This window comes from Neofelis nebulosa, chromosome X, assembly GCF_028018385.1.
Source record: "Neofelis nebulosa isolate mNeoNeb1 chromosome X, mNeoNeb1.pri, whole genome shotgun sequence".
In the NCBI taxonomy this organism is placed as follows: domain Eukaryota; kingdom Metazoa; phylum Chordata; class Mammalia; order Carnivora; family Felidae; genus Neofelis; species Neofelis nebulosa.
Window position 1 is genome coordinate 25,112,488 of NC_080800.1, and position 15,856 is coordinate 25,128,343.

At 37.9% G+C, this 15,856-nt stretch overlaps 1 protein-coding gene across 1 annotated transcript in view; it reads left to right on the top strand.

The window, feature by feature from the left end:
• Positions 1-15,856, top strand: part of IL1RAPL1 (interleukin 1 receptor accessory protein like 1) — a 1,366,342-nt gene that overhangs the window by 691,617 nt on the left and 658,869 nt on the right. Inside the window, exon 3 of the mRNA XM_058713829.1 lies at positions 9,943-10,222. Coding sequence (XP_058569812.1) covers positions 9,943-10,222 — 280 coding nt within the window. The remainder of the gene's footprint in view (positions 1-9,942; positions 10,223-15,856) is intronic.

The window sequence follows — 15,856 nt, forward strand, 5'->3', positions numbered from 1 at the left end:
GGACCTTGAGCAGATGCTCCCTTAGAGTACCCAGGAGGAGCCGGCCCTGCTGATACCTTCCTTCCTGACCTCTAGCCTTGAGAGCTGTGAAAGCATAAAGCATTGTACTTTCTTACAACTGTGCTAGGAAAGTAATATGCAATGTTTAATGTACATGGCAACGATGGTTTAAGGGAGACCTGAGTGTGGCCATGTGAATGTATGGGACACCAGCCACTGAAGAGTGACACTGCCAAGAGGAGACAAGAAGATGTACAAAGGAGTTCCTCCAACATCAAAAACAAGTGGTACTGCATATTGAGTAGCTCTCTTCTTAGTTTTTACCTTGTCTCTGGGAAATGATGATTACTCTTTGCCTCTTCCAGATGAGGAAAGGCCCTGGATGGTCTAGCCATTCTCTTTCCCACTTACTTCCTCCTGATATCCTAGCCTTTCTGCTCTTCTTTAAACATATCCACTGCATTCCCATCTCAATTCCTGATGTCCCACAAAATTTGCCCACTTGATTGTCTGCTCAAATGTTAACTCCTCAAAGAGCCCTTGTCTGGCCACTATATTAAGAGCACTGTAGACACTCTCGCCTGTTAGTATGCTTTATTTTTGCTTCCCGACACATATATTGCTATCATTCTTGTGTGTCTTCTCTGAGAGAGCTGGAACTGTGTTTTGTTCACCCCCAGCACCTAGGGTGCTTCCTTTCCTACAGTGTGTACTGAATAAATGAATGACTGATGTAACTTGAGGCACAAAGAGTCAGCTTCCCAAGGCCTCACTGAACTCAAGACTGATTTCTTTCTTATTCTGTTCAGATGAGGTAGCTCAGAAATAGGTCCAAAAGTCTGGAAGAAGTGCAACATGGCATAGTAATGTAAAATTGAATTGATTTATGGAAGCAGTAAGACCTAAAAGCACTACATTTGCAAATGTATCTATCCTTGTGCTCCCTTTGGGGAGCATGGCTAGTTAGGAAGGGCTACTATTGTAGTTCAAGAGGCATTCAGGGGACCTTATGGGTCCCTGTTGATCATAAAGTAGTCACCTTATGAGCAAAGATATTCGATGCATATTTACCTTGAGTTATAGAAGGCTCCCTGCTAGTCAGAAGCACAACACTCCTCAAACATATGTAAGAATGCAAAGAAATGGAACCAAGACTTGGTGTTGCTGACTCTCCTCTAGAACCCAGAAATCTATTTCTCCTTCTTTATTTTCTGAAAATAGAAAAACACAAATTTCTTTTGCCATGGACAAGGGATTTGTTTTATTCAACCAGGAAAAATATACAGAAATATTAGATTATCAAAGAAAAATATATGTGCAGGGAAGACCAAGGCCAGTTTGCTATTCCAACTCAATGATGTGCTGTTTGGGCTTGGCTATGATATTCTTCTCCAGGAAGGATAAAAATCATATCTCTAGCTACTCTAGATTCTCGATACCTGAAAATATTCCAGCATCCCTGGAGACCCCACAGCAATAGGACTGTTGGTTCTGAGCAGCTGTTGACATTGAAAACTGATTTTATACATGCTTTACATAAACCCCTTATTGTTGTTCACAAAGATGGCTTCTCTCCCCTTATTGGATGATATGGACAACTTCTGGGTCATTGTCATTATGTGCTTGTTGTTGGGTCATCAGCAATAACTCTAGACAGCATTTCAAAGAGGGACTGGTCACTCCTGATGTCATCCTATAAAGGAAAAGGTAACAACAGCAGTGAGGAAAGGGTAAATTAAAAATACCGCTATGATTTGTAACGGATCAGGGAATGTCATAGGTGAGAAGAGTGGGATTACAAATGTGAAGGACTGCTAGGGTTAAGCAAAAGAGGGTCCCAAGTTGGCCAACATATCCCTTTACCAGGCCTCAGGAAGCTTCACAGTCTTATTTTGTCTTTATACCAGGTACAAGCCTAACTGGTTTCCTCACCTGTGGGATGCTTCCCTGTAGAGTGGGTCCAAAGGAAGTGGAAAATTGTGTTAACACAGTCTTTCATTAAAAAGACACTACCAAAATGAATGCATTGAATTATGATGTTGAGTAAAAATAGTTTGAAATAGAGCAAAATAGGTATACTGGATCCAGTTGGAGACTTTGTGTTGATTAATCATTCCTGTGGCAGATTTTGCCATTCACTTATCAGATATTTATACAGTGATATTTATACTGATGTTCTATTTTTATAAGTTGAGACAAAAATACGTAAACTGTCCTTGGTGTTCAGCTAAGGAAACAGTACATAGAACTAATGAAATCTTAGCATATGTAGTGAAATAGGCACTTCTATAGATGGGTATTATAATTTTTTTTAATGTTTACTTATTTTTTGAGAGACATAGAGAGACAGAGCACAAGTTGGGGAGGGGAAGAGAGAGAAGGAGACACAGAATCCGAAGCAGGCACCAGGCTCCAAGCTGTCAGCACTGAGCCCCATGCAGGGCTCAAACTCATGAACCGCGAGATCGTGACCTGAGCCGAAGTCAGACGCTTAACCGAATGAGCCACCCAGGCGCCCGTATAGATGGGTACTATAAGACGAAGCTAGGGGAGAGTTTTGAAAATCTATTTAAAATTTAGTATAAAACCTTAAAAATGTATAATTTGATCCAGCAATTGTACTTATGAGATTCTTTCCCGAGGAAATAGTACTTTTTTTTTTTCTTTTTGGAGGGCAAGTTTGTGGAACATTGTATATAAAGTTGTTTTTTCACAGAAGTATTTAGAACTGTCAAATCTCGGGGAAAGACTTACAGCCAATTAACGGCAGAAGAGTTAAGTAAATTCTAATGTGGCATTATTATGAAATATTATGCAATTATTGTAAAATATTCAATAAAAATCATGATACAAAATTTTATATATCATCTCAACTGAGAAAAGAAACTGAATAAGCAAAAGGCTAGATTACGAATATTATTCTCTTTTCACTTTCTTATAGGTTCCCTTTTTTTCTTTGTAATCGTGAGAAAACATACTTTACAAAAATAAATCGTGACCAAGTACATGCTATACAATGCATGGGTTTTCGTGTATCAGGAATATCTGCCAGAATTTGGAGCCTAAGATAGGATTGAGGGTTAACTACACTAACAGGGTCTTGTTTGCTTTGGCACCAGCACTCCCGTGATGAAGAGGGAACCGTATCTCAGAAGAAATGTGATAACAACTGACCGGGGTCTGTGCCCCCCTGAAAATGACCTACATTGAGAGAGTGATACATGATAACTTCGAGGCTTTGCTAGACAAAGGGTATTCTAAGAAATTGGATTTCTGATCATTGGCAGAATCTCTTGAGCAGTATCAATTCTTACCACCCACATAAATCTCTCCAAAGTATTTGAAAAGGCTCTTTCACAGTTGTTACACTGTACATATATTTTACAGGCCAAAATCTGGGAACATTCCAGCCCAGATAAATATAATCAGGAAAACAGAGATGAGGACAAATTGTTGTGTGAACCAGCGCATGCTATAAAGGTTAGCTTGTGTCGTACTTTGTTGCTGTCATTGATGCTGATAATTTGGGGGCATCTCTGCCAGCGTTGCCAATTTTCGTTTATGAAGTCCATACATGGAAGGAATAGCAGCCAGGGCAGATAAAGTACAGAATTTGCCTAATTAAAATCTAGCCTCAGCCTTTTTGTTCAGTGTCTGTGATAGCTTATGTGTGTGGCCTGTACTGCTTTAAATAAATTCAAGTCTCATTTTTGGGTTTTTCCAGGCATACTAGGGAGAGACACAAATGATGCCAGTGTGACAATACATGCATTTTAGGTCTGTCTGTGAGTCTTTTTTAAAGACAGATTATTACATTTTTTATTGCCTAAAAATTGTAAAGGAAGAAATTATAAAAACAGTTCAAGGATCCCACCACTTGACAGAAACGATGTAGATTGTTTTGTTGATTGGGAAAGATATTTCAGTCTATGACAAGATGTATGAGTTGCTGGGTAAAGTAGCATTATTCCTCTCCCTGACTGCTTGTATTCAGTCACCCGCTCCTACCAATTTAATCTCCTGTATCTTTCACGAGTCTGCTCCATTTCCCCTTCTTTACTACCACTGCCCAACATCAGACCTTCAATAACGTCACTCTCCTGGCTAAAATCTTATATCTCTACCTAAAAATGTAACCAGCATAGTGTATCTAAAATTATTCGACTGGCCCCATCACATAGCTGGTTAAAACTCTTCAATATCTCCCCTTTTGCCTTCACAATGAAGCCAAACATTTATTTACAGCTCATAAAAGTACCTCCATGATTTGTCTTTGCTCACTTTTTTCCTCGAATTTCTTGCTTTTTTTCTGCTTTAAACTTGTTTCTATAGCACAAAGCTGTTTGTAGTTCCTGCAGAATTTGCTACCTGTTATTCCTTTGTCTTTGCTTTTGTGTGTACTTCCAAAATAAATACCTGTCTGCCTAGTCCTTGTGTGGCTAGCTTCTTAACTTCTGACAGACATCTCAAATGTTTTCCTTTCATGGAACATGTTCCTGACTGGCCCTGTACATTTCTTAATCATTGCATTTCCACTGTGTGCTTTTAATTTGTCAGTCTCTCCTATTGGCCCGTGAGCTTCTTGAAAACAAAGGCTATGTCTGTCTGTCATAATGTCTCCAGCCCCTAGGACCGAAACTAGGAGGAAGGTAGTTCTCACTAGATGAACATGTAAATCTATGTTAGATCAACTTTCCTAGAAAAAGCCCAAACAGGGTCTCGATGCGCACAATTTATTGAGTGAATCCTCTTCAGGAAAATCCTAAAAGGGAGGGAGGGAAGCAGAATAGGAAAAGGGAAAGAGCTGAAGAGACAGGTCACAGTGAACTGTAGTCTTGGCATGGTCCACACACAGAGGAGCTCTGGAGCATGAACTTCCCTATAGGATTGTCCCTACTTGATGCAAAGGAGCAGTCTTTTGTATACTCACATCAGGCAGTTGGCATTGGGCACACCCAAGGGGATGTAAATTTCCCAACAGGTGGCCCTCCTCAATACAGGGTAATTTTCAAGAGAAGGAGACAACTGTGAGCTGTTAACATGAAGCACTCAAAGTAGCTGGAGAACAGGTGAATCAGCTTAGTAAAGGGGATCAGGTTGGGGAATCTATTACATTATTATAGATGTCTTAATCATTTTGTCATTATTCCAATGTACATATCCAAGTGATACTTGAAGACTAATATAATTTGCCCTTTAATAAGTAAAGTCTTCTGTTTTCATATTCCATTTTTTTGGGAATGCAGCCTTCAAGCTTGTTACCATGGAAATATTTGTTATAGTGACTTAATTAAAAATACTTGCACTAATCCCATTTGAATATACTTATCCCATTTGAATATACTTATATTATCCAGTCTTTGTAGCCTTTGTTCATGAAGTGGTACATCAGTATGAACTCCTTGTAAAGGAATTAGTTCTGAATCTTAATTCCATCACTGCCTTTACATAAGTTCCCAGAACATTATGGGTGGCAACAAAAGTGGATGAATATAGTGCTTCCTGCTCCCACTTTATGACTTCGTAAAGTCCCATTGACCATGAAGGAATATGTACTATAGACGGGTTATTGAACTAGAGTATTTCCATGGAACCCTCTCTTCAAGGGATGAGAATACTAATAGTAAACTTTCTGGGAAAGTCTTATAGAAAGGTGTCTTATTCTGAAAGACAGAAAAAACAAAAAAACAGATTACATACTGTTGGTCTACCTAATTACCTGATGATAATTTTAATAGTCAATTTAACTTATATAATGGAATTAACATTGTCTAGAAATATACTTTTGGAATGATTGTTTCCAAACCAGCAGAGCTTGTGTGCTGAAGTAAGGAAAAACTGAACCTAACAGTAGCAATTCTGGTCATGAAGAGTTAGGTTTTAAATGATCACTTTTTCTTTTAAGATTTGAGATGTCCTGCTACACAAGATTTAAAAAAATGTCGGGGCGCCTGGGTGGCTCAGTCGGCTAAGCGTCCGACTTCAGCCCAGGTCACTATCTCACAGTTCGTGGGTTCGAGCGCCGCGTCGGGCTCTGTGCTGACAGCTCAGAGCCTGGAGCCTGTTTCGGATTCTGTGTCTCCCTCTCTCTCTGACCCTCCCCCGTTCATGCTCTATCTCTCTCTGTCTCAAAAATAAATAAACGTTAAAAAAAAAAAGATTTAAAAAAATGTTTTGTGGCTATATAAGAAAAATGTATTCATAAGGAGATGCATACTGAAATATTTAGGGGTGAAATGTCATTATGTCTCTAACTTACTTTCACATGGTCTAAGAAAAAAATTATAATACAGAGTGACAGGGTGAGTGTGTGTGAATGAGGCAAAATGTTAACGAAGAAAAAATAAATATAACTCTTCACTTCTGTCATTTAATAAAATGTTTTAATTATTGAAAAAAAGACATAAGTCCATCATTTATTTAAATGTGTTTATCCAAATAATTTGAAAATATATTGAATTATTTTATATTATTTGCAATCCTCCCCAGAAAATTATTAAAACATATTAGCAATTTTATACTGTATTTTTGAAGATCATACGTTTAGCTTAATGGTAGTAAAACCTCCTAAGCCGTAGATCCTACAATCTCTTTCCATATTAAAATGAACATAAGGTGTCTCTGAATTCCAAGGTGCTGTTATTTCATTTCTTTTCCTTGTCTTTTGAGGCTCAACTGTTGGAAACTTTTCCTGATTGATAGTTAAGTACTGAATAATGTTAATTTGCAGTAATAGTTTTGGTTTTCTTTCAACTGTTTTCTGAGTAAGCATATTCTGATAGTATTAAAATCTGTACCCCCAATGCAACTCTACCTCCATTCTCTTGATTTAATTTGCTACTAACTTTTTAGCATTCTCTAGACCAAATATTTTTGTTTTTACCTTTAAGCATTTTTGCTTTATCTTACAAATCTTTGGGGATTTGAATAATTTTATCTCACTGTTTATACTGCTACCTTGAAGGTGTTTCAGCCTTTTTCACTGGCAGCAGTGTCTTCTGTGACAGATGGCCTCAGTTACAATAACATGATTCTAGAATTGTATTATAATTCATGTAGTGGTAAAACATGATAATTTCATGCTCCTCCCCATAATTATAACTGTTTAAAATAAAATCCCACCTAGTATTTGTTTCGTGCAGTGGGACAAATATACAAAATAATGGTGATAAATATCACATATAATTCACATAGCCTTGACATCTCTGTTTGTGTACAGTTATGTCATTCTATTAACGTGGTGTGCCAGCTCCAGCCATTGACAGGAATCATGGCGGTTAACTTGGGCATTGATATCCACCAAGCTTCTAACTAAATACTACTCCAATACAACTCTTTGATAGCACTCTTAGGCTACAATTTGGTAATTGAAATTAACTAAATAAAAGAGTGTTGTGAAATTGAAAATACCTTAATTAGGAAACACAGTATTATGATGGTAAGGAGAATGAATTCTAGGGTCAGACATAGCTGGGTGGGAATTCTGGCACTTCCATTTATTAGCTGGTGTTGAGTGTCTTCAGTTGTAAAATTTAGTTTTTAACTTACCCACTCATTCATTCATTCATTCATTCAGTAAATGTGTGTTGAGCTTGTTAGCAGATATTGTTCCAGGCACTGAGGCTAAGGACATGAGTTAAAAGGACAAAGTCCCTGACCTCAATGGGCTTACATTCTACCAGGGAGTTGAAGCAAACAAAAAGCGGGCCATTAAGGCCTATGAAAAATATTGGAGCAGAACCTGGAATAAGTGATGAGGGTAGGAAGCTCATGTTTCAGACAGGGTAATTACAAAAGACTTTTAAAAGGAGGTGATATTTGGAGGAGGAAGGAAGGAAGGAAGTCTTGCAGTTGGTGAGAAAGCTTCTCTGTAGAGAGAACAGTTAGTTCAAAAGCCTTAATAGATATTTTTGTGAAGGGTAAATGAAAATTTGTAAACTCAACCATAGCTAAGTGCTCATTAGTTGTTACATATTCAAGAAATGTAGATAACTCTATAGATGATGTGTCTTCTTTCCTCTAATAATGTACACCGTCCTTTTCATCTTGATTTATTTTCCTTCCCTTGAATCCTACATTATTCATCCTATTCTCAGATCCTTCAGTTTACCCTCACTTTAATCTGTAGCAAGTTAAATTCTTCTTGCAGTATTCAGATGTTACTGCTCTTAGAGGTCCCTCTTTTCTTGCTTCTTGCCATTTTGCTTAGTATTTGTATATGGTGAGTTCTGTGAAATTGATTAACTTACTAAATATTCAACAACTGCCCTCTTTAAGCAAGAAATTCACTATTTCTCCATGATGATGATAGTGGGGATGTACCTGTTCTGTGGGGACCTGTTGTTTTGTGTGTGTGTGTGTAATGAAAAACTGGTGTCAAGTTAGCATTTGGATGGTGGTGCTCCCAGGAAACCTAGAAAACCCAACAAGCCCCCACCCCTATCAGCCACATTTTTCACCATGGTTTCTACTTTACGCTTCCCTTGATGTGTCCAGCAGAGCAAAGTGACTGTCTGCCTCTGTGTCTGGCCGTGAAACCAGTACCAGAACTTGACCTACTTTTGTTGCATTTCTTTTTGCCTTATTTGCCTGTAAAATGTTTATTTATGATCTTGTCATTGAGTGTCCAATCAAAGAGATAAACCACACACTAAATTTAACAAGGAAAGTTTATATAAGGAAGTATTAAATGTAACAAGGCACTGGAGTGAAGGACTAGCTAGTAAGAAAGAAAGATGTATTAGTCTTCTCAGTCTATCATAATAAATTACCATAGCCTATTTCTCACAGTTATGGAGGCTGAGAAGTGTAAGACCAAGGTGCTGGCTGACTTGATTCCTGCTGAGGGCCTTCTTTCTGGCTTATAGTTGGCCGTGCTCTTGCTGTGTGCCTACATGGCCTCTTATCTGTGAGCCCCATCCCATGGAGGAAGGAGTGGAGGGAAGAAGGAAGGGAGAGCCAGACAGAGAGAGAGAGAGAACCTCTCTGATGTCCTTTATAAAAGCACTGATCCCTTTATGAGGGCACTGCCCTCATGACCTCATCTAAACATACTTACCTCCCAAAGACCGTACCTCCAAATATGATCACGTTGGGGATTAAATCTTCAACATGTGAATTTTAGGACATAAACATTCAGTCCATAGCAAAAGAAAAAAAAAATAAAAACCCTAAAAACTAGAGGGATGGCTGACATTTTACCCCTATGGCTGAGAGAACATCCAAAGAAAAGCTGCCCTCCATCCTCCCACATTCAGAACTGAGATCCAAACCTTATTAGGAAAATACATGGCTTACTGAATGGTAGACATCACTGAGGTGCCATGATGGCAGAATTTGCCATCTGGGATTTGTCAGTGATTCACCTTCTGAGGTACCTGGGAAAGCTGTTCATGGGACAGTGTCTTGGCTGAGGCTCTGTTAAACAATATCCAACCTGCTGACTACTGTGCACTGCAGGAGCTGGATACTGGAGAAGTGGGAGCCAGGTGCTGGGGAAGCCTCCCACACTTCAAGAACCTGCCACAGAAGCACGCTGAAATCAAGGAGCAAAACCCTTTCCTCTGACACTGTCTCTCCAGAACCCTCTACTAACAAAGCTGTAGTGCCAGTTAGCAAAGGAGAAATATTTCAAAGGGCCAGATCCAGTTTCAAAGAACGGGCAAAAAAAAAAATGGATTTAGAGTCAATTGCACTGATATAAACTAAGAATAAATAGCAGCGGAAGCACAGTGATGAATATATTGCTTATTAGCTGGGTAAATTACTTTTCACTGCCCTTCCGAGTTGTATCCATTGCTGCATCCTCTGTGCCTAGAGTAGAATCCGGTCAGTAGAGATGCCCAGTCAATATTTGCTGAATGAATCAGGGAATGAATGAACTAATTGCTTCACTTTTTTTCTCTAATGTTTTTGTTTTGTTTCTCTCTCTTTTTACTGTAGCCGATGGATGCACTGATTGGTCTGTCGATATCAAGAAATATCAAGTTTTGGTTGGAGAGCCTGTTCGAATCAAATGTGCCCTCTTTTATGGTTATATCAGAGCAAATTACTCCCTGGCCCAAAGTGCTGGACTCAGTTTGATGTGGTACAAAAGCTCTGGCCCTGGAGACTTTGAAGAGCCAATAGCCTTTGATGGAAGTAGAATGAGCAAGGAAGAAGACTCCATTTGGTTCCGACCAACACTACTGCAGGACAGTGGTCTTTACGCCTGTGTCATCAGGTATTCTTTTAATCCTATTATTGCTGAATCAATAAATCATAGGCTGCTTTCTTATACTAAAGTTTTGCTGCTATCCCTTTCACCTAAAGGTTTTGTCTCAATATTTGTGTGTGTTGCCGCTTTCTCAAATTTAGAACCTAAATCATAAAAAGATGGGATTGGAATTTATATTGAGACATTATTTCTGGCTTATGGAGAAAAGAGATACCATCTGGGTATCTACTTATGTTGCCAGAAATTACTAAAGACTATGAAATAAAATTTATAGAGGAGGTGAAATGTTGCACGTAAAATGTAAGCAAAGACTTGCAGAAAGGATGCATAGTTTATTGCTAAATGGGTTGTAACATTTTGTTATTGCCCTTCACAGACAAATAGAGCACAGATACCTCTGGTTCACACACATCTGTAAAGATGATTTAGGTAAATGTGTGTATGTGCACTGCAAGACAAAGGCAGCATTGCCATGTTAGGGAATAATAAGGCTGTCTCCCAGATCATTTTGTTAACTAAAAGTGCTGGGTCAATACAAAAATTTCCTGGGTCCCTCAGGGCCAAAGGAAAGTTAATAACAAAGCCTGTGCCTTTATCCACACAGAAACTCATTGCACATCCATACGTCTTTGTCTCCTTATGGAAGAGACATATGTAGTTTGCTTAATGATAATGCATTGAAACAGTATCCATGTAACACATTAGTAGTTAAAAATCTCAGTTCAAGCATTTAGCCCTTCATGGATTGTGAATCACACCCTGCATGAATGATTGTGGATGTCATTAGACTATAAGAGCATTGGCAAGGCAGGGTACAGGCATATAGAGGGTGTGTTTAAATCTTTGTCTTTTTTTGCATTTTGGTTTGCTAAGAGAAACAAAGCCACATCTAATGCAATAGATTCTCAATTTGGAGGAAGGCTCAGAATCACGTAGTGTCCTTTTCAAATCCAAATTCGACTTTCACTTCTGAAACTCTAATCTGCGGCTATCACTACTCTGAGGATCATGCCTGCCTCTACCCCCACTTACTCTTAGAAGAATTACCTTTATGCTGAGTCATGGCCGCGGGTGTGTTAGGACATTAAAATGGGTCAAGGCCACATAAAAGTTAAACAGAAATGTGTCTTTTTAGATCCTAACAACATATAGATTCAAGTTCATTTTGGAAAAGATAAGTGAATGCAAATGGAGTTGTGCTTGGGAAAAGTGTTGAGTGGATTATAAAAAAACAAATGCATCATTCCTTTGGCATTTGTTCTTTCCCTTAGGGTCTACCAATCCTTTTATGGTCAAACATATCTCTTATTAGAAGTAGAGATTTTCTAGTGGCATTGGTAAATTATTGCCATACTAGTGCCGTTAAAGAGTACTTTGTGGACTGACTTTGCTCACTTAACTAATAGTGATTTGATTTAATTTCACTCTGTTTCTTTTTTAAAATAAATCATTATTTCCGGTTGTTCATGCATGTAGAGGTGATTCTTCAAGATAGGCAAATGTGTGTCCTCATTTATCTGAGATTAGAACTGAGCTGGATGTCCACAGTCTAACACTTCATTTCATTATATATTGTTGATGGGAAAATAATGATGCGTTCACATTAGTAATCTGACTTTTTAAAGCCCTGAAGTTGCATTTCTTTGATGTGTTTAAATATATAATGTGACCCAGTGCTCTGAGAAATTACATTAACATGTCCCTGAATTTACAGTTGAAGTAATGAATGAAAGGTTGAAAAGTTGCACAAATAGTGACATTTGCCATATGGAAGGTGAAACTAAAAGGCAAACACCTTAAAGTTTTGTATGTGTAAGCAGTATTCTAGAGAAAGTGATAAACTGCAGAAAGAAGATACTTTTGTTATTGGGATTCAAATATTCCAATTGATTTGAAGCTAGCATTGATATGGCTCCCTCTTCAATTTGGAAAGTAGTACTCAAAATCTTTATAAACGGCAATTTAAATAGCATTGCTTGGTGTTGGCGTGAGGGGAGCCCAAGGCTGACATTTTGGCACATTGTTATCTGTCAGGCGGCAAAACTGTCACCATTGGTTTTTTAAATAATCCACTTGCAAGGAATTTTAGGTGTTTGAAAATGTTAGCTTGTACTCAGACATGGTAGTCTTTCTGATAAGTGTTCTGAGTATTTATCAATGAAAAAGGTTTAACAACAAGGTTTTTCATGTACAGCTGATTTGTATTTACACCTATATATGTACAGTTAAATGGTGTAAATAATGGAAACACCTAAGGTTACCATCAGCATAACAAGCAAGAGCTTTCCTACTCCCTTCTCTTAGTATCTATCCTGGACACAGTAATGCCACGTAATTCTTTGTTGCATGCTTTGTGGCTTTTTCCTCAGTTTTCTCCTTCCAAAATTTTTGTTTTGATCTTACGTGAAAGAGTAAATGAAGGACAGTTGTACAACAATTTCCTTTCATTTCCTTTAGAATGAACTTATTTTATTAAAAAAAAACTTAAGTTTTCTTATACTCTTGACCCCCAATTTTTAACCCCCCTCTTCGGTTGTGCACTTTTGGCAGTTCCACGAGCAGAGCTAATCAGTGCACATATGAGTATTTTCATGCCTCCCCAAAATGGAAGTGTACTAAGTTGTTTAGCACCCTATTTTTTTTACTAAAATTTGTATTTTTGAAGTAATTGCAGTTTCATATTCAGTTACAAGAAATACATAAAGAGATCCTATGAATCTCTTATCTTATGTCACTGGTAACATTTTACACAACTATAGTTACAGTCTCATAATCAGAGTTTTGACATTGAAACAGTCAAGTTACAGAACATTGCCATCACTTCAAGGACCGCCCCCCCCCCCGTTTTCCCATCTACCTTTCTCCCCCATTATTCCCAGTCCCTTGACAACCAGTAATCTTTTCTCCATATCTATTTTTTAATTCAAAAATGTTATTAAATAGAATCATGTATTATATAACCTTCTGGAATTGGATTGCTCACTCAGCATAATCTATAATATGTTCCTGTTTATTGCTGAGCACTGTTCCATGGCATGGAACATTACCACAGTGTTTATTCAGTCATTGGAAGACTTCTGGGCTGTTTCCAGTTTGGGGCTGTTGAAAATAAAGCTTCTGTGGACATTCATGTACATTTTTTGGTGAACATAAGTTGCCATTTTTCTTTGAAAAATGCCCAAGAATGAATTTGGGTTGGATGGTCATTGCATGTGTGGTATATCAGAAACTGCCCAACTAGTTTCCAGAGTACCATTTTACATCCCCACCAGCAATATATGAGTGATCCAGTTTTTCCACATCCTTGCAGTATTTGGTATTGTCGTTATTTTTTATTGTAACCATCAGTGTATCGTGATATCTCATTGTGGTTTCTCCAATGGCTAATGATGTTTAACACATTTTCATAAGTGCTGATTTGCTATCTCTCCTCTTCAGTGAAATGTCTGTTAGGTCTTTTGCCTATTCGTTAATTGAATTACTTGTGTTCTTACTGTTAAGTTTTGAGAATTCTTTGTATATTCTAGATAATAGTCATTTTTTGGAAATGTAGTTTGCAAATATTTTCTGTCAATCTGTAGTTTATCTTTTCATCCTCTTAACAGGATCTTTTGCAGAACAAAAATTTTGAATTTTAATGTTCAATTTATTGTTTTTTCATTTATGGATCATAGTTGTGATGTGAAGAACTCTTTGCCTCTCTACCTGAAGGTTTTCTATTATTTTTTTAATTAATGTTTCTGCCAGAAATTCTATTGTTTTACATTTGCTTGTGATCCATTTTGAGTTAACATTTGTGTAAAGTGTAAAGTTTATTTAGGTCAAGCTTAGCTTTTGGGATAGATGTCCAGTTGCTGTGGCACCTTTGGTTGAAAAAGGTATGCTTCCTCCCAGGACTAGTCTTTGGATATTTATTCCAAATCAGTTAGGCATGTTTGTGTGGTCCTGTTTTTTTATTTCTCTTCTACACCTTTGATCTGTATGTCTAGCCCTGTGCCAGTACTTCTGTGTCTTGGTTAGTATAGCTATTTAGTAGGACTAAATATCAAGTAGGGTGACTCCTCCTACTGCAGCCTTCTTTTTCAAGATTGTTCTAGCTATTGTAGGGCCCGTCCCTTTCAAAATAAGTTTTAGTATAAGATGGTCTATGTCTACAAAAAAAAAAAAAAAAAGGACTGGAATATTGATAGGAATTGCATTAAACCTATAAATCACTTTGAGGAAAATTGTTATCTTTATGATGTAGAATCTCCCAATCTATGAACTCAGTAGATCTCTCCATTTATTTAGGATTGCTTTTTTTGATTTCTTCATCAGTGTTTTGTAGTTTTCAGCATACAAATTCTGTACACATTTTGTTAAATTTATACCTAAGTATTTCATTTTCTTTGGTGTGTTTGCAAGTGATAGTATCTTTTTAATTTCATTTTGAAAATGTACATTTTTAGTAATGTTAGAAATGTCATTGGTTTTGTGTAATTCCTTTCTGAAAATTTTTTTTTTTCAAATGACATACCTGTAATGTGTTCTATCCAGTATCTAGTTCCTTTGCACAAGTCTTTTTTTTTTCCTTTTATTTTTAAAATTTTTAATTTAAATGCTAGTTAGTTAACGTATAGTGTAATATTGGTTTCAGGAGTAGAATTTAGTGTTCACCACCTACATGTAACACCCAGTGCTCAACACAAGTGCCCTCCTTAATAGCCATCATCTTTGCCTAAGTCTTGATGTTCTCTTTAGAGACTAGATAACTTTTCTCATTGAAAGTACAAGTTAGGCATCTATCATAAGGTACATATACTTGGAGAAATCCATTTATCCATCCCTAAAACACACATCTATTGATCATTAACTGATATGCTAATGCTAGGGTTGCAAACAGTAAAAAAAAAAATGTTTTTATCCTCCAGTAGTAGATTACATCAGAGAAAATAAGCATGCAGGAGTTACAGATACTGCAATCACATTATAGAGCACAGTGGAGTTCCACCCAGATGAAGTAGCCCCGTTCCTTCCAGTCTTCCACATTACCACTAAAAAGGCTGGAAATAACACAACAAATAGGCATAGAAAGTCTGTGAAAGGTGGAAAAAAGGATTGTCTGGGGACCTCAGGACTTGAGGAAATGGCATGACCACCCTGTTTCACTTGCCCCACCAGAGGATGTTGGCAGGGCCTTCCAAGGTGTTGGCTTCTTCCATCCCCTGCCTGGCAGTAGCAGGCAGCAGTGATATGATCCCCCTGGTGAAGTAGGGTCAGACATCTGAGTGGAGGGCTGATCTTTGATCTTTTGCCTAGTGAAATTAGGCTAGAATTATACATTGCTGCAAGGGTAATGTCATTGGGATCCAGTGGCAACCTGAGTGCCACCCCCATCCAGCAGTAATGAGAAATCCATGCGGCATTGTGAGGCAGGACTAGTCACTGCTAGACTTCATCCCTTTTTCGTGGTATCAGTGAGGATGAAAGAAAGTTTCTCCCTTAAACAAGGCAGATTGAGGTGGTGAGAGATAGGGTTAGTTACTGTCCATTTTCCCATCATCCCTTCTGTGTTGTCAGTGGGATTCAGCAAGAAGTGAGCTTACTCGCCGACTGGAGATAACAAGGCATTGTGAATCACTGACACACTTTCACCTGGAA